Source organism: Camelus dromedarius, chromosome 25, assembly GCF_036321535.1.
Source record: "Camelus dromedarius isolate mCamDro1 chromosome 25, mCamDro1.pat, whole genome shotgun sequence".
In the NCBI taxonomy this organism is placed as follows: Eukaryota; Metazoa; Chordata; class Mammalia; order Artiodactyla; family Camelidae; genus Camelus; species Camelus dromedarius.
The window spans coordinates 16,875,485-16,899,505 of NC_087460.1; the positions used below are offsets into that span (position 1 = coordinate 16,875,485).

At 39.2% G+C, this 24,021-nt stretch overlaps 1 protein-coding gene across 2 annotated transcripts in view; it reads right to left on the reverse strand.

Moving 5' to 3' along the window:
- The window catches only part of ITPR2 (inositol 1,4,5-trisphosphate receptor type 2), a 419,018-nt gene that overhangs the window by 220,297 nt on the left and 174,700 nt on the right, over nt 1–24,021 (reverse strand). For both annotated transcript variants that reach the window (XM_031443910.2, XM_064479133.1), the window contains exons 27-32: nt 14,934–15,023; nt 14,690–14,815; nt 13,799–13,921; nt 12,949–13,149; nt 10,344–10,595; nt 7,380–7,505 (exon numbers count right to left, since the gene is read on the reverse strand). In XM_031443910.2, the coding sequence (XP_031299770.1) occupies nt 7,380–7,505; nt 10,344–10,595; nt 12,949–13,149; nt 13,799–13,921; nt 14,690–14,815; nt 14,934–15,023 (918 nt within the window). The remainder of the gene's footprint in view (nt 1–7,379; nt 7,506–10,343; nt 10,596–12,948; nt 13,150–13,798; nt 13,922–14,689; nt 14,816–14,933; nt 15,024–24,021) is intronic.

A 24,021-nucleotide genomic window follows, 5' to 3' on the forward strand; every position in this document is an offset into this window, starting at 1 on the left:
ATATCATTTGTAATTATTTCCTGACAACAGATTCTTGGAAGGGAAGTTATTTGACACATTAAAAAGGTATGAAGGATTTTTTTAATGTATTACCAAAATGCTTTTCAAAAAGGTGGCATAAATTTCCTCTCATCAGCAAGGTATGTGAATCAACATTTAATATTATCTTTTTACTTTTATCTTCTTACTCTTTAACTTTGAGAGTTAGAAATTAGATATTATTTTCCTTTGTACTTTCTTAAAATTATTAACAGTTGATTATTTTTTCAGGGGTTTACCTGGATTCCCTCCTCTATAACCATAAATGCCTGGATTTGGCTCATTTTATTATTAGACTTTTAGTATTTTTCTTATCAATATAGATATGCTCTTCGTGTTAAGGTTATTAGCCTTTTCTTAATGTCCAGTAATTTTTTCTATTTCGATTTTTTAAATGTTTATGATGTTTATATACTTCAAGTTTTACATTTTCTAATAGTGAAATGTTCTTTCCTTAGCTAATTTCACTTATTGCTTTTAGGCTTAAAAAAGCCTTTCTCATCCAAAGACAGATAAGCATCCACCTACATTTCCAACCACTTTTATCATTTCCCATTTATCTCTAACATCTATTGCAATTTATGCTATTATGTAATGTGAGGACAGGAACTGAGTTCATTTCACCCCAAATAGCCAGGATCTTCAAATGTCACTTTGATTTAGAGCAAATCAACAATTTGTATTGAATATCTATTCCAAGCCAAGAATGTTCTGTCTACCTGGGATCCATCAGTGAATAACAAAATAGATAAAAATCACTAACCTAATGGAGTTTATTATTATTAATTTAAATATCCAGGGACAGGCAAATGACCATGGGTCAAATATAGCTGTGCCCATTCGTTTATGTGCTGTCTCTGGCTCCTTTCCCTTCAGTAACTGCTGTAAGAGTTATGATAGTGGCCTGAAAAGCTAAAATATTTTACTATCATGATCTTTACAGGAAAAGTCTGCTGATCACCAAAAATGACCAATCACTTCCCCACTAATGGGTGATAGTTTCTTTATTATATGTTAAATATGTAAAAAGTTTTTTCAGGCTTCTTATTTCCTTCCACTGATATGCCCACTTAATTCTATGCTAAAATGACACTTAATTTGTTTCCAAGTTCACTTCTTAACTATTTTTAACTTCAGATGACAATTATTTATTCCACGAATACTGAGTATCTACTATGGGTGAGACACCGTTCTAGGTCAGGTGTCCTGCAGTGAACCAAACAGACAAAATCTCTGCGCTTCATTTGTTTCAGCAGAAATACAAATGCATACAAAAGTATCAGGTGGGGGTAAATTCTATAAAGAAAAAAGAAGCAAATGAAGGGGGGACTGAAGGAAGAAGGGTTGCTACTTTACACCGGGTAGTCCAGCCAAGGCCTCCCTGAAGACTTTAAGTGGGGACCTGAAAGAAATCATGAGGATGGAGGACACATGGGGGATGACTGCTTCCCATGCAGATGCAAGTGCTGAGATGGGAGTGTGTTTAGCATATCTGACGAGCAGCAAGGAGGCCACTAGATGAAACAGAGAGCGAGCTAGGAAGAGAGTAAGAGGACACGGGGAAGCAGGGGTGGGCATGGCGGTAGTGGCTGGACAGAGGAGAGCCCAAATCACGGTTTTACTCTGGGAGGAATCTGAGCACAGGAGTGACCTGAGCCAATCTTCTTATTTTTTTTTTTTAATCATTATGGGCTGCTGTGTAGAGAATAGATGAAGGGAGGGGGCGAGGATGCAAGCAAAGTTATGAGGCTACTGCAAGAACCCAGATAAGAGTGAATGGGACCTTGATGCTGGGTGGTAGTGATCAAAGCACTCAGAGGTAATCAGATTTTGAATATTTTAAGGTTAGATCTTGCAGAATTTGCTAAAGGATGAAATTTTAGAGAGTGAGAAAATAAAATTTACAGATGACACACAATTTTTTTTTTTCTGCCTGAGTGCCTAGACTGAGATCCCAAAGACTTGAGAAGGATTTGATTTTTAGTGGGCCATGGCAGTGAATGAGGAGTCTAAGGTTAGACAGCCAGCTGGAGATGTCCATACGCCTTGAGATATGTGAGAAGAATCCGTGCCTCAACCAGCCTGGAATTAAAATTAGGGGAGCGGATGAGATCAGCAAACAAGTGACTGTAGACAGAGAAGAGAGTAAGTCTAAGGTTGGAGCCTGGCAAGTTTCAATATTTAGAAGCTGGGAAGATTTGGAGGAAACAGCAAAGAAGACTGAGGAGTGGCCATTGAAGTGGGAGGCAAACAGAGCACCAGACCAATACCCTAGGGGAAAGGGAGGACATGTTTCAAGAAGTAACTGATCAACTATGATAAATCTGCCAATGGTTTGAAGACCAGGCAGTCTGATGCAGGGCAGGGGCCAACCAATCATCCACCAGGAAGAGCCAAACAAGTGTCCAGGCCACGTGGGTGCCACCATTACAGTTCAGCTTGAAAGTGGAGGAGAAAAACGGAATTACAATGGAGGGCAGGGTGCTACACACCAAATAAGGTGTATCGTTACAGTGCTTTATACCCTTCACTTCCCTGCAATGCTAGGTAACAAGGCCATGTGAAAAGAAAGCTTCAGGATGAGACTTTCCAATGGTTCGTTCAACTGAAGAAAGCAAAGTATAGAATCGAATCAAGCAAAGAAAACCTATTCAATCCTATCAAATTAAAGAACCTGGAATGTATGTTTCAAAGCACATATAAATTTTATGTTTATTCCTACTTCCTGCCTGTGTGGTAGGCTAAGCGAGGAGAGAGAAAGCTCAGGTCACCTATTTGGCAATGAAATCCCCTGACTTCTCTCGTTAAGCAGTGATTGATGGGACAGTGACATGACAATCCTGGGTCTAATTTCTAAGTTATTCTTTGGTCTAATTTCACTCCGCCAACACATCACTTAGAGGGCTGTTGGCCATTACAGAATCTTGAAACTGATAGCAAAATCGGGAACATCTTCAGAAAAATACTGTCTGAGGCTAACACTGACCACAGTCCACCCTGCTTCACGCACTTTCAAATAATGTCTCAAATCCCCTGACTTTGCAACAACAATCAGTTATGAAGGCAAAGAAAAGCATTTCTAATCTGCAAACACCAATTTTAGCTGCACCGGCACAGAGATCAAAGTGGGCTGTCGTTATTTTAAATGCTCTAAAAGACAACAGAACAACTGCTCATGGGTCTCACAGCTTTGCTGCTGCCTAACTCTGGTGTAGTGACGGGACACAGATGCATCTCTGTCAGAAAGGATGTGAAACAATCTAGCATCCATTTATCAAGAACAATCCTTCAGAAAGATTTTCTTACACGGCTCTTCACAAGACAAAAGACCCTGGGGTACAAACAGGAAAATGAAAGATGCTAATTAAGGTGACTCCTTAGAGAGCTTTACCAAGAGCAAACAAAAAGAACCTGGTGGTGCTGAGTCCACAGAAACACGAGGAGAAAGGTGAAAGGTGGTGTGAGTGCCGCTACATGTTAATGTTTCATTTGCCTTTTAAATAGGACGGCTCTCCAAACCCTGTGCTGGCTGGACCCTGCCTGCAGCACTGGGTTCCATCCCGAATGCCATGCTTTACAAACACTGATGAATTAGAGAGAACTCAAAAGTGTACTGAGAACAAGGAGCCCAGAAACCCTTATCAGAGGAGGAACCACTGAGAGTCATGGGGACAATAATGGAAGACACGAGGGCTGTCATGACATATTTGAGAAGCTGCTGTGGGACAAGCACGGGACTAGGCTGCCCAGCCCTGCCAGCTCTGTTACTACCTGGCTGAGTCATCTTCTGCTGGCAAATTAATCTCTCCGGAACTCGGGAGCACAATTATGAAGTTGACCTAGATGATCTTACGTTCCTTTAAATTGCATAATTTTATCGTCTCAAAGCAGATCACTAACAAGGAGAAGAGTAAACACCCACATCTTTCCTGAACTGAATCATTCTAGGTCGCTGCAGAAGGAAGAAATAGCTAAGACTCATAGCACATAAAAATTTGGTTCAAGTAGGAAGGGATAAATTAGCAGTTCGAGATTTGCAAATACTAACTACTATACATAAAACAGATAAACCATAAACTTATACTGTATAGAACACAGAATTTTATTCAGTATCTCATAGTAGCCTATAATGAAAAAGAATATGAAAAGGAATATGTATGTATATGTATGACTGAAACATTATGTTGTACACCAGAAATTGACACAACATTGTAAGCCGACTACACATCAATAAAAAAGTACATTAAAATTTGGCTCAATTTGGCTTTTAACAATTAAAATTGTGCAATAATGAAATCTTGTCTTCAAAAGAAAAAAAAAAGTGAGACCATTGTTAATGGAAATCCACAGGCAGGAGCTGAAAGCTGTGAACTGTAGGATTGCCAGTCTGTTCCAACCCTCAGGTCCCATGATTCTTTAGGTCCAATTTACGAAATACATTTCCTCCAGAGTACTTCCACTATTTCTCACTGATATAAATCAGTTGTCCCAGGATTTCGTAACTTCGTTGTAAGATCTGAATTTAGTCCGACTCTACATCACATCACTATTGTGTGTGTCCAGCTTCATAGACAGGGTTCCTGGCCCTTGCTGTGTGGCACGGTATTCCTTTAAGGTATCCTCAACGTTAGTATTTGGTATAGGTCTTGGGGAAGCTGCTTGAAAACAAATCGCTTTAAAGGCTACATATAACCTTGTGCTAATACCACTGCTGTTACCATGAGATGGATAAAATGGATAATGGTACCAACCTCTCACTAAGCGTTGAGCTCGTGCTAATAAGAGCTATGTACACGTTATCTCATTGACTCCTCCCAGTAACTCTCTGAGGAATGTAGCGTTGGATTCATTTTACAAACAAGGAAACTCAGAGGAATAATTACCTTGCCCAAGAGAGCTGAATGAGTAAGAGGCAGAATCTTAACTTGAACTCTGGTCTGGCTCATAACGCCTTTACAGTGCCTACCCTTAACTACCGTGACCTTCTGCAGTGGTTCTCAAAGTGTGGTCCCTGGACCAGCAGCTTTAGCATCACCCAAACATGTGTTAAAAATGCAAAGTCTCACATCTCCTGAATCAGAAACTGTGGGGGTGGGGCCCAGCAATCTGTGTCATAATAAACCCTGCAGGTAATCCCGCTGCTCACTGAAGTTTGAGACCCACGGCTCTACTGAACCAGAAATTTGCCTAACAAGCCACCTTCTTCTTATTTAACCATATTTTTAGTATTTGAATTTGAAAGTGTGTGGTAGCTCCTTAATCTTCCTTCAAGGGGAAAAAGACAAACCCCAGATATGAGAAGTCGGATTTCCTGTCCCTTCCCTGAAGGAGGAAGGGTGATTCCCTGTCGTTCCTGGTGACGGGATAAGAGGGCGGCTTTAAAATATAAATCAAAGGGAAACCAGAGGGAAAGAAACAGATGCTTTCTGCAGTACAGCTAAGCTGCTGTGGTGAGACATAATGACCAAAGGGACCGAGAAGATCTTGAGAGTCCCCTGGAGGTTTTGTATACGAATAAATAAAACTGATGTCTACTTAACCAAAATAGTTAAAATTAGAATGCTTCCTACATGAATACTTAAAAAAAAAAAGAACCCCTTAGCCTTATGAACAAAAACATCGACAGAAAGACTGTTTTCAAGGCAGCACAATCAGTGGCAGTTAACATCAGCTTTCTTTGGGTTAAAAATAAAAACCCTTCGAGCTTTGCAGCTTACGCTGCCTAGAATGTGGCCTTGGTCTTTCCAAGCCTATCTTTAGCCCGTAGCACTGGGCAGTGCTGCAAATAGGTCGTTAATCTCTTTCATATCTTCCTGCACGTGCAATTTGACAGCTCAGCCTTCGGCATATAAACTGTCCTTTACTCCAAGATCTCTGGGACAGTGTGGCCAGGCTCTCACAGGGCTTCCACTAGGTCACGGGGGTAAATACGAGTGGTATGTGAGTGCTGTGGGAACCGGGGGATTTCTGCACAGGGGCAGGTTTACCTGAGAGAGGTAACGAGTGGCTTTTAGGTTCTACAGAAGGGAAGTGAAACAGAGACGGCCTTACTCCACACGGGTGTGAACACAGCCCAGCTGGCTCAATCCACCCGACCCCCAAGGTGAAATGCACACATTCCAGCTGCAAGCCTTGACTAAAGACAAAAGTTCCTGGACTAGAATACGTGATTTATTCTATTCCCCAAGATTGCCCTTGGAAGTCTGGGCCTGCAGTCGATGTTTTATGTCCCCTTTGTCTTCCCTCCTTCCAGAAAGAACTGTGGGGAGGCAGTGAGCTAATGGCTAACAGTCAGCATCCATCCATATGGATTTCATTAACCCCTCTCCTCCAATACACCTCAGTGAGGCCCTTGTAAACGACCAGCATTCAGCAATGCAGGAAGCCCAAGGACTGGGATAGGCCACCGTTAAGTCATCACAGGTCCAAGGAGTCAGCTACACACTATCTTCTATTAGCAAAACCCTTATTTGAACATTACATCCCATAACTTTTAAGGAAAAGCTAGAAAGGATCCAAAAAAATCCCTAAAATAATAGACCCTGGACATTATGATAATTCAGCATGCAAAAAGAGGGAGCTAAGATACATAAACTAAAATGAAATGCCACCTATCAAACCCTCCTTCCTTCCTTTCTTCATTCATTCATTCATTTACTCAGTATTAACAGAGCAAAAACGTATGCTAGAAAATGCCAACCACATCCATGTGTCCTCTCCAACCCCCAAAACACCAAACAGGAGAAAATGAACTCAAAGGAAAAAGCAGGCTATATTTTGAATGACTACGTATATTCTGACTGTATTTTGAATTAGCTGGAATAAGAACACCAAAAAGTTCAGTGGAGCACACTTCCAAACAAGACTTGGAACAGGGAACAGTGGGCAATGGTAGGTCCTGAGTGGTCTGGTCAACCACCTATTTGCCCTAAAGCAGTAGCCAAGACCTCGTGAGCTCTCTACCATCTATGGTTTGTAACTGCATTCATGACAAGAGGCTGAATACAAACTGACCTCTGCCAAATATTGTCTCTAACCAACGTAAAATGGCCACTGAAACTCCATTTACTAACTGATCAGTGCAGTCAATTATAAAAGTGAAAATGAACACCTTGCTGTCATACACACCGTACTGGGTACCCTGGGTATATTAGCTCATTAAATCTCACTCACGGTCTTGTGAAATTCAATCACAACTTTTTGCATGTGACAGATTACGTCCAAACACAGTGGGTTTAACTCTAAGTTTCCATTCAGATCCCTGACACTGTTTAGTCAAAATATGTATCAACAACCTCACGCAGCGTGAAGTACTGTTTAATGCTCACAGTGCAACTTACCCTTGCCATGTCCACCAAGAAGTTCTCAAATAACTTCCAAATGTGGTTACTTGTATAGATTTCCTTCATTTCCACTTCAGTGTCAACGTAACAGTGATTCACAAAATTCACGTAAGCAATTTTAACCTGTGCAAGTTTCAAATATAAAAGAGAGAGAGTTTTCTTTGTTGTTCATTTTCAAGTATCTATGATGAATAGTTAAAATTGTGTTATTTCCTAAAGTAAACTATAGTATGTTTTGTGTCCAACCAGAAAGCATTCTCATCTCCTTTCTTTTACTAAAATACTCTTCCCCCTGACCCAGGGTAAACGCATGACCTAGAATTCCATTCCCGTGTGATTGGTGTGAGAATATGCACTTCATGTAAACCAAGTCTCACATATTTGAGACACTAGGAGTCACACTTTCCCTCTCTTCTCCACTCCCATTCTCTGCCTCTGTCGTTCATTCATTCATTCATATTCTTTCTCTACCCCTCTGCCCCCTTTGCCAAAATGGACCAAAGTAAATCTGAACTCCAAGAACCATCCTCTCCAGGTGTGTAGAGAAAAATTATGCTCAGATGAAGAAAACGAGGCAAAAATCACAAAGGAAAAGGGAATAAGAGACAGAAGGAACTTTGACATTGTTTGAATCTCTTGATCCATCTGAACAACTATCTTTCATATTCCCAAATCTAGGAGCCAATAAAATTTCCCTTTTTAATTTAAATTAGTTTAAGTTAGGTTTCCAACACTTGCAACCAAGAAGGTTCTAATACAATGCTTCAATATGTTGACTAAATAACACTTCTTTGCCATTCAAAAACATTTAAATTACTATTTCTGAGAAGAGTCAGGCTCATAGTTTGCCACAAAAATTGTACTATTTTAAGATATCATAAAGTTCCTTTCCAGACTTAGCAAAATTCCTCACAAAAGACTGGGTGAGTCTCCCCAACATGTACCATTTCTAAAGTGCACAGGGCAAAAGTTTTTGTTTTTCCTTTTCTTTTCTCTTCTTTCCTTTTCTCTTCTTTCCCCCCCCCCTTTATGAAAATGTAATGAATGCTATAAATCTCTCCAGAAAAATGCACATACATAAAAAATCATGTAAACAATTTCAGGAGATTCATAGAATCCAAGTTAGAACCATAAGGAATAAAGGGCCAGCGTTCGTGCCCTTAGTACCTCTCTCTACTTGACTGAGGTCTAAGACAAATCTCCAGTGACAGGATGTCAGTGCCAAGGACTGACCACAGGGTAAGGAGCCATCAGAGCCACTCAGTGTGCTACCGTAATCATCCTCACAGCAGTTAAAATCCATTCATTGTTTGCTACATGCCAAACACCTTCAGCATTTTATATGTAATATCTTAATTTAATCTTCCAACAATCCTATCAGGTGCATATCATAATTATTTCAGTTCAAAATTGCATACATTGAAGATTAGAATGGTTAAGTAATCTGTTGGAATCAGTCTCACAGCTAGGAAGTAATGGATCCAAGATTCTGACTCATTTCTTAATTCCATTTGTTCATTCACTCAAAACACATTTATTAAAAGCAGGGGTGGGAAGAGATAGACTGGGATTTCAAAATTGTAGAATAGATAAATAAGATTAGACTGTATAGCACAGAGAAATATATACAAGATCTTATGATAGCTCACAGAGAAAAAAATGTGACAATGAATATATATATGTTCATGTATAACTGAAAAATTGTGCTCTACACTGGAATTTGACACAACATTGTAAAACGATGATAAATCAATAAAAAATGTTAAAAAAAATAGAATAAAATAAAGGCTCAGGCTCAGACAATACAGTGGTGAATACAAACAGATCCAGGTGTTAACTCTCATCGAGCTTATAGTCTTGGGAAAGAATGAGAAGGCTGTGGACATTGGTTAACTAATAAAATTCAAATGTCAGATTTCAAATTATAGACTCATAGACTCGACTACGGGAGCCCAGGGAAGTCTTCCTTAAAGAAGAAATACTTGAATCAAGATCCAAAGGAGGAAGGGGGTTAAGTAGGTGAATATAAGACACCAGAGGGGTGTGTCAGAGAGAACAACACGACCAGAATCAGTACCTCAAATGTAGACAGAACGCACTGATTTAATTCCTACCCTACACTTTTTTCCTTTGCCATTTTATTTCAAACCAATCAAGGCATGGAGTACCTACGGCATGCGGTGTCAGTAATTCCACAACATTTTACAAAAACATACTTGCAAGTCCATCACTACATAGGACTATTTGGAAGTAGGGAAGTTAACCTAACCTGATACCTTTTTAAGTTACTATGATTTTAAATGTTTGGATTTATATCATAGTCAGTGTATCACACGTTTGTGAACTTTGCAACAATACACCACAGCAGTTGAAAAGAAAGAAATGATTGCAATGTACATTCCTGGAAGCCTCATGAATCCTGTTGGCAGACAAGCTAGTTTCTAATGAGTTTTTCCCCTACTGTCGTGCCAAACTAGGACGGAGGGTGTAAGTTGATGTGTGAATAAAGCAAAACGTGTGTCCACGTTTCCAAGAACGCATCAATTCCATAAAGCAAAGGTAGACCTAGAGACTCTAATCCTGATTCTTCAGCCCTGTCCTAGCCTCTCCTGTTAATGTCTACAAATTATTTATGAAGCATCTGGTTTATGCTCAAGCACATACTAGAGGTTACAAGTCAATTTTTCAGTTCGATCACAATGCCATACCTGGAAATTCCCATAGTAGCTTCTAGCAAACCAACAGTGGTCGTACTTTTAAAAGGTTTCTCTTCTTTCATTGTTTGTTGTAGAGCAAAAAGTAAACTTTTTATGCTCTTTCAAAATTTCCTAATTATGTAGCTAAGTACAATTCCTAGACTAAACATATTATCTCATAAATAATAGTAGAAGAACTTCTGGCACTTACGCACTTTAAAAATTAATAATGAATCCGTAGCTGCTGAGCTTTTGCCAAGCTTACCTCAGGGATGCAGTCATCGTGGGTCACCACCCTCACTATGTCGTCCAGGGGCAGAAGGGAATTGCACTTGATTTCAGTGTAGACGTTTTTCCCCTCTGTGCATGCTGCCAGCAACTCCACAAGGGTGATGTGGTAGGCTAAGGGGCCACTCTCGTCCCCTCGGTCTCTCTCTGAACACATCATATGGAGAAGGATGGGAAATGATGCTCTATCATTGTAAAATATCAGCACATCTTCACCCCCATTTATCAACTGAAATGATAACAAGAGAGTGTACATAGCGTCCAAATGTCCATCCTTACAGTTGCTTCCAAAGGCTTGGTCTATCTGGACACACATGCATCTCTTTGTAAAAACACAGATAACATTGCAAAAGCAGAACTATACTGGGGCAGGGTGGTAAAAAGACTCTAGTCATGGGTCAAGTGATTAGTTATGAACGCTGTCAAAACCAGCCGGGCAGATATGGAAGAGGTGGATGGGGACAAGAATAAATGACACAGACGACAGTAAACTGTTCAGCGAATTATCCACTGAAATCAAACTTGCAAAATACTCCAATAAAGTTACATCCTTCTACTTCAAATGGAAGACTCCCTTGCCAAAGCATCAGAAATCTCCTAAGTCTAATTTTACTATAGAATAAAATATCCCCAGCCCCTTTCATAGTGACAGAATAAGTAAGCAAGCACATTGATCCAAATGCAACCCTACAAGAATTTGGAGACTGCGTGCATCATGGGTACTGGCAGAGAATGCAGGTAAAACACAGATGGGAGAATAAAGAGAAAAAGACGACTTTAAAAGAGAGAAAGAAAGAAATGAGTAAGCAGAGACTTTCAGGACATAAATTTTCCTTCTTGTTTTATTTATATAATTTTAGTGGAAATTCCAGTAGGTGGTAATTTTATTGCTCAATCTCCATAATGTCTTATTGTCTACTTTTTTTTTTTTGGAAACTGCATTATTATTTTATTAAAGAATTCACTTCCATGACTGTCATGAAGCCCGGGCTGACTTAAAAGTGACGAGTTCTGGAGGTAATTACATTCCCACTCCAGACTTTCTGGTGACAAGCACTGTCTTCTCTCTCTACCGCAACAGAAAACCCACACTCATGAGGCCTCAATCCCTGCCCTCCTATTCCTGGAAGATGCCAAGGCCAACTACATAGGAGGCCTTTTCAGAGGAGAAGACAACTTTCATCTTCCCAGAGGACAAACCTTCTCCTTTGCTTTATAAGGCAGATAGTAACCCTGAACCACAAGCAGGCTGGGACCTGCACGGGACTCAATTCCTATTGTGTATTACAGGACCAATTTTCTAACCCCAGCATGAAATATTCTGGTGGGTAACACAGCTTCCATAATTTTTTCTCTATTTTATTTGAACTGATAACATATTTAAGTTGATAAGCCAATTAATTGGCTTACACTGAATGTTTTCTTGAAAGAGAATTCACGTGCCAAAAAATGTATTATATATTAATAAAATATTATACATACTTCTTTCCATATAGAAACACTTCACCTAATAAATGCCATAGGACTGGCTTAACTATTTACTGCTTTCCCATTTTAATTTATTCTTTGATGATAATAATACAAAATCAAATTAGCTCCCACATTTCTAGGCAATGAAGAACAAATGTGAATGTAAACACAGGTAAGAGGTAAATTTTACAAGTTCAAAATGTCCCTTAAAGGTTTAGTAACAATAATTTACATTAAAATTTCAAGACTTTAAGCTGAATTTATTTTAAGATTTCTATGGGGCAGAAGGGACTCACATTGTATCAATAGGGAAATTGCTCTCATTCCCAAATTTAAGGTAGTTAATTATGAAAATTGCCCCAAATCAATATAATCTACTGCATAACTGTTTGTAGCCATGGCTGAGGGCTGCCTTAATCCATACAGCCCTTTAGAGAACCATTTCGGTCACAGAGCAATGATTTACCCAAATGGGCTCAAACTGCTGTCAGTTCTCCAAAGAATCACTTGGTTCCTAGTGAGTAATTTATTCGTTGTTTAAATCTCGCTCAGTGCCAAACATCAAAATGAAAAGAGTAAAATAAATGAAGTACTTCGTCTATTTTTAAAAGTTTTTAACTTACTCTAAATAGCTAAGTTTCCACAAGTAATAAATCACTGATGGATAATTTCTATTAATTAGTTCAACTCCTTTCAAAGCCCTCTGCAAACAGTAGCAAAGAACACCCAGTCTATGTTTCAGGAAGAGTAGTAAAGACACTCGAAAAGCAGAGTTTAATCCATTTTTGTTATACATTGAAAATGTATTAAAAATATAAAATTTTATCACTTTCATTCTGAATAATCTATAACATTTCACAGGATTTTTGCCCATTATTTAAAACACCTCAATTCATTAAGAATCAAAAAAAAAAAAAACAAGCTCTTAGAAAATTATAAAAATCAACTTATGCTACTTCACTAGTTCTAAGTAAAATATATTTGTGCTTAAGTAGTAATTAAATTATTTTCCAAACCTATGTCGCTGGGGAATTTTTTTCAGCCTGTTAACAGAAAACATATTTGAGCATATTGCTTACGTGAAGCTGATAAAATGCAAACTGAGAACGTACCTCGGTCATTACCATATCCTGGCACTTCTTCACGTATTTGCCATCTGCTTTGACAATCGTCTGCAGAAACCTCAGGTACTCCACGTGGCGGCCGTGCGTCTCGATGCAGTGCACAAAGTGCTGGACCACCCTCTCGCTGATTTCATTGCACAGATGGTAATTGTTCATGAAGATGTGCCGCATGGTTTCTGCTTCAAGGAGCTAATAAACAGAGAGGAATGTGCCCTTGTAACTCCGACAAGATCAACTTTCTAGTCTACAGGACTTAGACCAATTGCCCTGCTTGTGATCGGTTTTATATTTTATGCAAAAGTCGTAATGGGTTTTCTGTGCAAGTCTTCTACAAAAGGCAAGATCATTCAGCATTAAAAGAAAACTGAGCTCACAAAGGATCTGAGCTGGAAAAGGGAGATTTATTATCATAAAGGTCAGCATGTTGGCAACAGTATTCTTGAGATTAATTTAATTATGTATTATTCAAAGTTAGCTTCTCCTCAGTATCCACTGACACATTTTACAGAGCAGAGTTAAGTCTACCTTTGAGTCACTCATATTTATCTTGCTCGTGTCATTGCAGAATTAGTCTCTGTTCTACCATCTCTTTTTCCTGACATTAAACTATATATACATATAAGTGAAGTTGTCATTTGCAGGCAAAATTAGTGTAATTTTTCAAGTTTCTTTAAATGTTTCCTTAATGGAAATAAAAGATATTCACTTTTAGGAAGAAAACCCCTATAAGAAAAAAAAATGAGGTGAGGAAGATGAATAAAATTCTATCCATTAATGCTGCTAAAACAAATTTGATGGACACTTTCCTATAACTATTAGAAGCCACTAAAATACTTACTCCAGGAGTTAGGAACAAATTCAGATGTTTATGAAGGAGAACTTGATTCTGTGGATTTCCCCGACAGAAATTCTGCAGGAAGGTATGGGCCAGATTCATGACTTCATTCATCTTTTCATCATTCTGGAAGTTCAAGAGCAGCAGGTGATACAGAGAAACACACCAGAGCAAAAACGTTATCCAAGAATTTTCCCAAATGCACATTGCTCTTCTCTGTCACTGTTTTATGCTCCCCTTTCTGTTTCAACACCTTTCCTGGTTACCCGGTCCCCGTCCACCCTCCCCACTTTCTGGATGTCTCTCCCCTTCTCTTTATCCTCCTTCTATTCTCTGTTCTGCTCCACTCTTTCTTCCCCTTTTTGTTTGACAGCCCACCTCTCATTGTCCCCACCTTCCCGCCTGTCCACTACCATTTCCTGTCTCCCTATAAAGCAGCCTCTGTCTCCCTTGCCTCCATCCCCACACCTTCTCTGTCCCGTCTTCCTCTCTCCCTGGCCGCCAGTTCTGCTCCCTTCGCTGGACCTTCCACACTTCAAAAGCATCAATGTCATGAGAGTTCCAGCATGAAGAGATTTAAACGGACATGACACTCAATGATAACTGTTTCCAACGTGGATCATTTGTCAGACAGGACCCGACTGGGACGATGGGAGAAATGTGAATGGAGTGCGAGGATCAGGTGGCAGTAGAGGGTCACGCTCTTACCTGATCTGGAAAGTTGTTAAGTGCTTATGTTTGTAGGGGATATCAGCTAAAGGGCTCAGAGGTGGTGGGCATCAGGTTGGCAATTTACTTGCAAATAGTCCAGGAAAAAAAATTTCTTCATAACTTCCCTATATTGAAATTGTATCAAAATTAAAAACTAAAGGAGAAAGTAACCTAAGAGCTCACCTTTTCATAAGGTATCTGTAGAAGGTCCAACACCACTGAATGGGCTCCCATGTTCTTCAGTAATCGCTGGTGTTGATTTCGGCACTTTTTGTTCTGTACACAGAGTTTACTTAGCCTGATCAAAATCTTCCGAAAGAAGAAAAGAATTAAATATAACACACGCAATATTTAATGTAATAAATAAGCAAAAATTCTTTGCCATTCAAATGTAAACCCATATGAAAAAAACTTCACATCTGCTGACCTCCTTGACAATCCGGTAGTTGTTGCTCTTGTTGCTGTCAATCTGAGGTTTCTTTGTCCCATCTTGCACGGGACTTAAAATGTTTGAGTCCTAAAATGACACAAAAATATGTATTTTATGCCCCATATAGCTTTGTAATAAATTTATCTATTTTGTTTTTTAACACATTAAAAACCACTTGGTTTTATTAATATAAAAAATACACAAGTAGTCTAAATAAAGCCTTTCAAAATCCACTTTTTTTGTTTTTAATTGAGGTATAGTCAGTTTACAATGTTGTGTCAATTTCTGGTGCACAGCACCATGCTTCAGTCATACATGATATACATATATTCGTTTTCATATTCTTTTTCACCATAGGGTACTACAAGATATTGAATATAGTTCCCTGTAATAGACAGTATAAATTTATCTATTTTATATACAGTAATCACTATCCGCAAATCAAAATCCACTTTATGATCCTCAATCAAAATACAGACAGATTACAAGCTTTCAAAAACATTCTTGTTCTTCTGATACAAGGATCTGAGAATTGTGATTTCTATGGTTTACAAAACTGAGGCTAGTGACTTAGTAAACATGGGCATAAATTAATTTTAGGACTTTTTAGTGAAGGGTTATCTGTACTTTTTTTGGCTATCTATGAAGATGTCCTTATTTTAACCATATCAGCTAATATTCATGACTCCTATTTACTGCTATTATGAAGGTACATCAGGATTTTAATGAACTATAGGATTTTTTTTTAATCCTTAAAAAACAATTAGCACAACTATTTAAAATTTAGGAGGTTCCTATGTATTATTTTAAGACAAAGAATGGTTTCCTAAATAAATACCTAATGGTGACCTATAGGAAAATTATTTAGGTATTTATGTATCTTTAATTGAAGTATAGTTGATTTACAATGTTGTGTTAATTTGCTGTGTACAACACAGTGACTCAGTTAGACACACACATAGGTATTCCTTTTCATAGTCTTTTTCATTATAAGCTTTTACAAGGTATTGAATACAGTTCCCTGTGCTGTACTGTAGGACCTTGTGGTTTATCTATTTTATATGTAGTAATGTGTATATATAAATCCTAAGCTCCCCGTTTATCCCTCCAGCTCCCCCTCTTCCCCCTGGTAACTGTAAGTTTGTTTTCTATGTCTGTGAGCCTGTTTCTGTTTTGTAACTAAGTTCATTTGTGTCTTTTTAGATTCTACATATAAGGAATGTTCTCAGTTAATGATAAACAGCATCTCCTCTTAGATTTTCATTGTACATTTTACATTTTCGGGTCCTCAGTCTTCCACGGAAAAGTAGACATAAGTGATAGGTGATTTATTTATTTTGTAATAAATAGTAAATACATTTTGTAATTATTTTGTGATGAATTTATTATTCAACTTAAATGTTTCCTTTGTATTTTTTTATCCCATGAAAAGCTCCTTTGGCTTAAATGAATCATGAAAATTCGCACTTCAAAATAATAACCAAATTACAGCATCTATGGCATTACTAATAGTTAATGAGTTAAGTGTAAAAAGTAAAAGGTATTACATGTAACATGATCAGAGCATTTCCTTATGCTAAAAGTATCAAACATATTGTAATTTTATACTGCCTATATGAAAAGGAATAGTAAAAACCCAGAGCATAGAAGGCATAATTTTATTATCAGGGATGAACTGCAGGGAAAAAAAAAAAAAGACTGATGGAGCATACCATAATAGCTGGAAAGCACTTCAGGGATGGGAGGAAAAAACACCTTAACCCAAAAATTCTCTGCCAGGTTACCATGACATCCTCAAGAGTCACGACTGAGGGCCAAGAAACCAAGTACAGAACCAAGAAAATAAAAGAAAATTTAAATTAAAAATAAGATTTTAAACTACTAAATTAATAAAGCTTATTAAGGGGAACTGAAACACCAAAAACACTTCATTATAGCAGCCACCATCTGTAGCAGTACAATAAAAAACAAACATAGGGAGTGGATGTATTTTAAACACCAATTATTGGGGCAACCATTTGAAAATAAATCACCAGTTACAAATTAATACCTGAACATTTATTAAGACTTAATATATGCCTGGTACTAGACAGTGGTAAATGGAATTAAAAGAAAAAGAAGATATGGTCCTTGTAATTGTAATTTCCAGAAGAAAATTACAGTCAACCTAAGAAAACAAATAAAGCTTTGAACTGAGCAGAATTCACTGAGCTGAGAGAGACAGAGATGCAGAGTAGCTATAGCTTTAGATGGCTTGATGAAGGAGGTCAAGTTCAAGCCAAGGCCTTGAAAAATAAAAACTATGTAGTTAAGTATAAGAAACATGTTGGGGGACAGGGGGGGCACTTGTTAGGTGAAGAAGTCACCTTAGCCAAAGGTGCTGTAGAAAGAAAAAGCCAACCGTGTGCAGAAAATGCCAAGAACTGGCAGTGAATGATGCCAAAGGGGTCAATGAGGCAGAGTGGGGCTTGACCACCTCCCTTATTCACAGTTGGTACGAAACTGCACTTGGATGAATGTCAAGTTCAACTTAGGTTAAAAGAAAGTCCTGGCTACCTACACTGATGGTGTTGGAAACTCCATTCTAAGCTCAGGGAAAAGGAAAAAACATAGGAAGCCAATAGGTATCATTTTATTTGTCCCAAGCTGTTGTTCCTACTGTGTTCCAAGACAAATTACAAAATGAATGCCAACCAAGAAAATACATGTAAATTTTCTTTACTAGTCAAAAAATTCCGATGGAAGCTTCAAGCAAGAGAGTGACTAGTCCGCGTGGAGCCATCCCGCTGCTCAGCAGGCTCTGTCTTCTTCTTTGGAAGGCAGCTACGCTCACCACTATGCCACCAACGCCTCCCTCTGTCTTCTTCGGCTTCTCTCTAGGCAAATATGGTCCAAAAGGGAGCCTCCCAACCTGAACTCCACCTTAGCAAGTAACCTCTTCTCCCATCTTACTGCCCATAAGGAAATTGCCCTGCATGACATTTCCTCTTTTCCTTCTGAAAATGTCTGGTATCATCCACAAAGCTGTCTAGCTTCCCTGCTGTGTCTCAGAGAAAAAGAACTTTTGAGGCATGGATTTCTAAATTCATCTCCCCTGCCTCTTTGCTTCATCCCTGTTTCTTGCGCATGAACAGTTTCCACCCTGTCCTGATTTTTTCCAAACTCTTTAAAAATACAGCCACGCTGAGGCTGAGCCCTTTCCATGATACTGCCCCATCCTGGGAAGTAGCCTTGCATCTCAGATGACAGCCTCCAATACATTTTTTAAAAGAATAATTTATACCACCCTGTACTAAAATTGCTTTATATGTCAGTGATTCATAATTTCTAAAACAATCTTTAGCATTTGATTTTTCTGGTTCACTATCATTTTCTTTAAATCCCACTTTGTTTTGTGGTGACACAATACTCTCCAAGATTTTCTGACCACTTTGTCTCTCTCACTCAATGGAATTGGAGCTGCAAAAAGTAAAGAGTATAAATGAAGGCACACAAAACGTCCCTGTCACCTTCCAGGGTTGTACCATCTGTCTATGCTCATAAATCCTAGGAGGGAAATGAAAGCAAGCCAATAAATAAATGAGTAAATAAATGAGTAAAGAGAATGGGAGACGTTGTCTATGAAACAATAAACACTAAGTAAATCCTAAAAAGTTGCAAAAGAAAACGTAAAACTACTTATGCAAGTGAAGCCAGTATAGAAGAGGGAAGGGGCTCCAGTGGCTCATATGAATGGAAACTATTTAGATGGGAAGAGGCTGGAGGTCAGAGCATGGAACAAACAGGCTTTCTATTTGATAGCAAAAATAATGTATTGATGAGAAGTAGAAATTACAAAGCTAGAAATATAATTAAATTTCCTTTTTCTGTTTACAAAGGTGGAGACTGAATTTTAAAAGGGCCATATTCATTTTATTTCTGGAAGAGAAGAAATATGAAAGAAAATCAAGTTTGTATTCCAAGCCAGCATTAAGATATTACCAAATCTAAAGACTGACAAAGTTCTTAAGGTGGAAAGGAGCTCTTTCTAATACATGTCAATTTTTTTTAAAATATCAGTTAAAAATAAAGGCAAAACTTTGCAACTACATTTAAGTCTATCTTTTAAACAATGACCTGAAGAAAAAGCAACCCCCTTGTTTTAAGAAAACTCATCTTGGGCACATTGTACCACGTTACAAAAAGTTACGCTCTTTAGTTCAGCCCAGGGGAAGCTATAACTAATGCTAACCTCTGTAAGTATGGGAATTAGGAAGAAAAATTATTTTAATTTAAAATTGCCAGCAGTCAACAAAAGGAGGCACCACTGGAGAATGCAATAAACAGCCCTTCTTAATTTCAGAAAATAATTCAATGTAATTAAACTGAACAAAAATATTAACCCGTCGAACATCTGGATGATCCCAAAGCAGCAATCGGGGGAATTTAAGAAATGTGTAAACTATATAACCACAGTTAGGTTTTGTTTTCTTTCTTTGATGCCAAAATGCTCTAAGTAAAGATGTTCCAAGAGTTTTCCTCCAGAAAGGAAAGAAATTGATTATATTTTTTAATATGCTATACAACTTTGGTCCTGGGTCAGTGGCCAAATCTACAAAGCCCTGACTTCATTCTAATGACAAAATACTAGGAAGGAAATATTAGTAAGCAAAATAGAGAAGTACGACTTATGCAGAGTAGGCTCAGGGAAAATAATGTGAAACGCTGAGAACAGTGCCATGCTTACAGTAAATATCCAAATTAACCTTTTGACAACAGTGATGAAGAATAAATATGGCACTCCAAAAGTACTTGCACTTTTTTGTAATTATTTCCTATCATCTAGAAGAACTTGAATTTATTTCCTCTAATGGAATATGGGAACCACTTAGTTAAGTGATTTTATAGAAGCAGCTAGATTTTTAATTGCATAGTATGTACTGTAACAGAAAGTAGTATATTCAGAAACAACACAGCAAGAATGGTCTAGAAGGGTCTAGAAGTTTCTGGGAGGGTCTAGAAATTGGATGGGCAGCAGGGATTGAGACAGACTCAGAGTGAGTATCTAAACAAATACCGGTTCTGAACATCGCATCATCCCCAAATTTATTTTGCATCAGACAAGGAAACTCTTTTATATCCATAGCAAAAATGAGATAAGAAAATAATATTGTATGAAGAATATATGGTGAACTATACATTGGCACAGATTAATGAGGAACTGGCTCCTTAATTTAAACAAGAGCAACTACGCTTTTAAAAAAGAACTTCCCATATCCTACAATGCAGAACTGCCTGCATTACTACAGCTGCGTGATTAAAGCAGCTCCCTGCATGTCTCCTCCTGGTCCCCACCCCAGTGAGGTTAGAGTCTGTCGTCAAGTCAGCAAGACTGCAAAACATTCTGCTCACCATCTGCATCCCAAACCTTCTCTTCCTGTAACCACCATTCAACTGAGTCAGTGGCGTCATTTACCAATCACCCTCCTCCCAACTTCTAGATGGCAAATGCTGTCCTTTCCCCATCCCCTTTCCCTCCAAAACATGAAGAAAAAAAAAAAAGAAAAACTAAAAATCCATCTTTTATACTTGATTGACCAACCAGATTACAACTGAGTCGAAGCTCTTCACAGTAAATATCGCCTCCTCAGACAACTGAATGAGAGCCTGGCTGTGGGAGGACAAGGTTTTTTTCCTCCTTCCCATCTAAGAGTGACATCACACACCAGCCATGCAGGATGATATCCAGGAGGTTGGCAGAAACCCTAACATGAGCCTGGATCTACTTATCTGACCTTGCGTGTAAAGCTAATTCAGACCATCACGGGGTCACGGTTGACAGTTTCTGCTTCCCTGGTTGGCGCCTAAGGCTGGCTGAAGACTGGGCCCAAGACCCACAGTGCAGGGAAGTGGCTGTGTCCACCCATATTGGTGGATAACTTCCCTCCAGTTTTCCCTTGACTTAGGCACAAATGCCTGCCCTTCTAGAGGGTCAATGGACAGTCCTCGCCTTACTCCAAACCTGTTTTCCTTTCCCTTTGTCCCAAGACAAATAACAATATTGGCGTTTTCTGATTCACCTGATGTCATTTGAATTCACATTTGATGATATTTAATTAGATGTCCTAGAAAACATCTTAATCCCTTTGACTATCTGTGTCTCTGATAAACAAGGTAACAAAAGGGGTGTGCTCCTGGAGTGCATCCTCTTTGCTTAAAGAGATATTAGGTATGATGGAGATGCTCGAGGCTGACTAATAGCAGTTTCCGTAGGACTGCAGCAGGAACCCATTACAGCACAGCGAGGTGCGATGCTTTTTCTATATTACTTTCCACAATACTTTATTTATACTATGTAATACTTTTTTATATGACCCTCACCAGTATTATTTAAAATGTAGAAAGCAGAGGTAACCTTTTAGTCAGCAGGTGACAAAGAATAAACAAAGCACAGTACAGGAAACAAAAACAGTGACACAACAGAGCCATGAGAAACTGTGTCTGGTACCCGATATGTTATGTGAAGAAAGCATCCCTCATCAGTCATCGCAGAGCCGACCCCGACGTGGCTGTGAGTAGGGCTGTGTATACAGAAGGTGAGAAAGAGAACCGGCACCTTCTTTGGGATGCCCCCTTCAGAAAGCAATCACCCCAGAAATGCTGCCTGGTCCTGGTCGAGTGACATGTTTGCCGGGACTGGAATGAATCAACTTCTGTAACTTCCTCGCAAGCCACCTGCTGAGGAAAAACTCCATACAGGGACTTAGCCTCCTCGCTAACAACTTCTATGGAATTGAGAACAAACGACAAAATGAAAAAAATAAATACAGTAGTAACTGTCCTTTCTCACATAAAGAAAAAGATTAAGTTTATGCAAAAATGGCTTTCAAGTTAAATGTAAGCCGAAAGGCAAGAGGGGAAAAGATTGTCGTGGAAATAATTCAAAGAAACAAATTCAGGAGATACGAGCATTACATGTAAGCATCTGCACTACAACCAAATAAATGAGGATGAGCGCAAGTGGCATTTGGCTGAAAACCAAAAACTAATTCTCCATCAGACGTCTTGTGAAAGGACTTAGTAACAGACGCTCGTGAGCAGCAATCACCTCCCGCAGCATCAGCTCAGACATAAAAAACGGAGATATGTGACGTGATAAAAACCAGCAAAACAAATATACGAGGAGGCTGAGGGCAAAACCAGAAAATGGAGACAAGAAAATAAACTCCATAAAGGAAAATTCAGGAAAGCACTCTCCAAATTATTGGATTAGAGCTTTATATGCAGTGACCACAGTGTCCCTCATTGGTCTGATCACATAGGAAGATTCTGTCTGAAACTCATGGACTCTTTCTGTACCAAACCGGGAAGCTTAGACATTCTACCAGCTACTTTTGCCAAAAGTCAGTTAGTCAATCACAAGTTTGGCTGAAGAAACCAAGTTTCTATAGAACTATTTTCCTGCTGTGCAGAATCAAAGGACTAACACTTGGGAAAGCACACTTTTCTTTCAAGGTATCTTTCTAGAGGGATCTGCCTGCTTGCATGCTTGCTTCATCAAAGAAAAAAGATCAGAGGTGGGAGGCGAAGAAGGGAAACCGGTTTTTGCTTTTAAAGAGTAATGGGATGTGGAGGTAACAGGAAAACCATCTGACAAGAAAGTGGTGCCGAGACAGAAGCCGAGAAAAAGCCAAGGAAGGGAGGAAAGAGAAGGAGGCAGAGAAGAAAGGAAGGAATTAAATGCATTCCGTCAAAAATATAAATCTGCAAACTAAAATTCAAATGCCTGTGAGGACAGTTAATGCTAAGAAAGACAACGAAAAACACCCAATAATGAGATTGTATCTATTCCAGCGAAATGCAAAGAATCAGGTAACCTTTGGAAAGGACTTTTAAATATAAGTATGTTTCCAATAGTCATGGAGATGAACTGAGGAACACCTCTCACCCCGACCATGGACCACTCTGCAGCTGCCGCATGCGCAGGCTGCCCCCAAAGCATCACTGGGCATGGGGGAGGGAGAGCTTTCCTGGGAAAGGGGGAGCCATGAGCCAAGCATCAGAAAAGAAGAGAAGGCATGTGTCCCCCAGCCCTCCAGCATTCCAGAGACTTGCTGGATGCTCAGCTGGACACCAGCGTGGGTCTACATTTCTGAGCAACCACCTCCCCCAACCCTTCCTCACAGCAACTTCTTATGGGGCAGGTTTGAGAGTAACGGATCAATGAATGTACACAGAACTTCTCAGGCACCAGGCAGTCTGGATTGGGGCGCCTGCTGTTCGTAGGAATTGATCAGGAACACTAGCTGTGGGGGTCCTCCTGCTGAGAGGCAGAAGCCACAGGTCCCGTGGGAAGTCAAATCAGCGCACAGACTCTTAGAAGAGAAGACATGAGTCACCCCCCAACCCAAACCCCCACCCACCCCCAGCCCTGCAAGTGGCCAGCCAACCTGTTGCCCAGGCAACCTAGAGAGAGCCCCTTAGGGACATTTTTTCAGTGAATTCTGTTCCTCACATCACACATCTATTAAAAGAACAAAAAATTATAAAGCGAAAACAGGCAGCTACCAATCAAGAATACACAGATATTCTTGAACCAATTAGAAACCAATTAGAACCAATTAGAAACCCCGCAAATGAAACAAATTAGAAACCCCGCAAATGAAAACAAAAGTCCTTGAAGCAAAAACTAGGTAGAAGGTTTGAACATCAAACTTTAGTTCCGTGAGAGTCTAAGTTTTCTTAAAGAAGCAGGCAACTGCATTTAGGTGAGCAGATAGATACAGATATAAATACAGACCTACAGATACACAGGCACAAGCATCGTGAAGAAAAGTTAATAATAAAAATATCTAACGTGAGTGGGAACTTCTCTCTGAGGCCCTGTGATGCCCATGTGGCCTGCTTCTTAACTCTTAACAAGGCTGGATGAGCGTTCAGGGCAATCCTGACTTAACCCACTCGGATCTGGTTTCCTGAGTTAATCCCTCCTTCCTATATTTAGAAGTCAACACGCATCTGAACGTATAAACCAGGGATGCCACCGAGACGGTCAGCCTGTTACGCCCTATTCTTTAAGCTTTCAGCAACGATGCTGCAGTCTTTT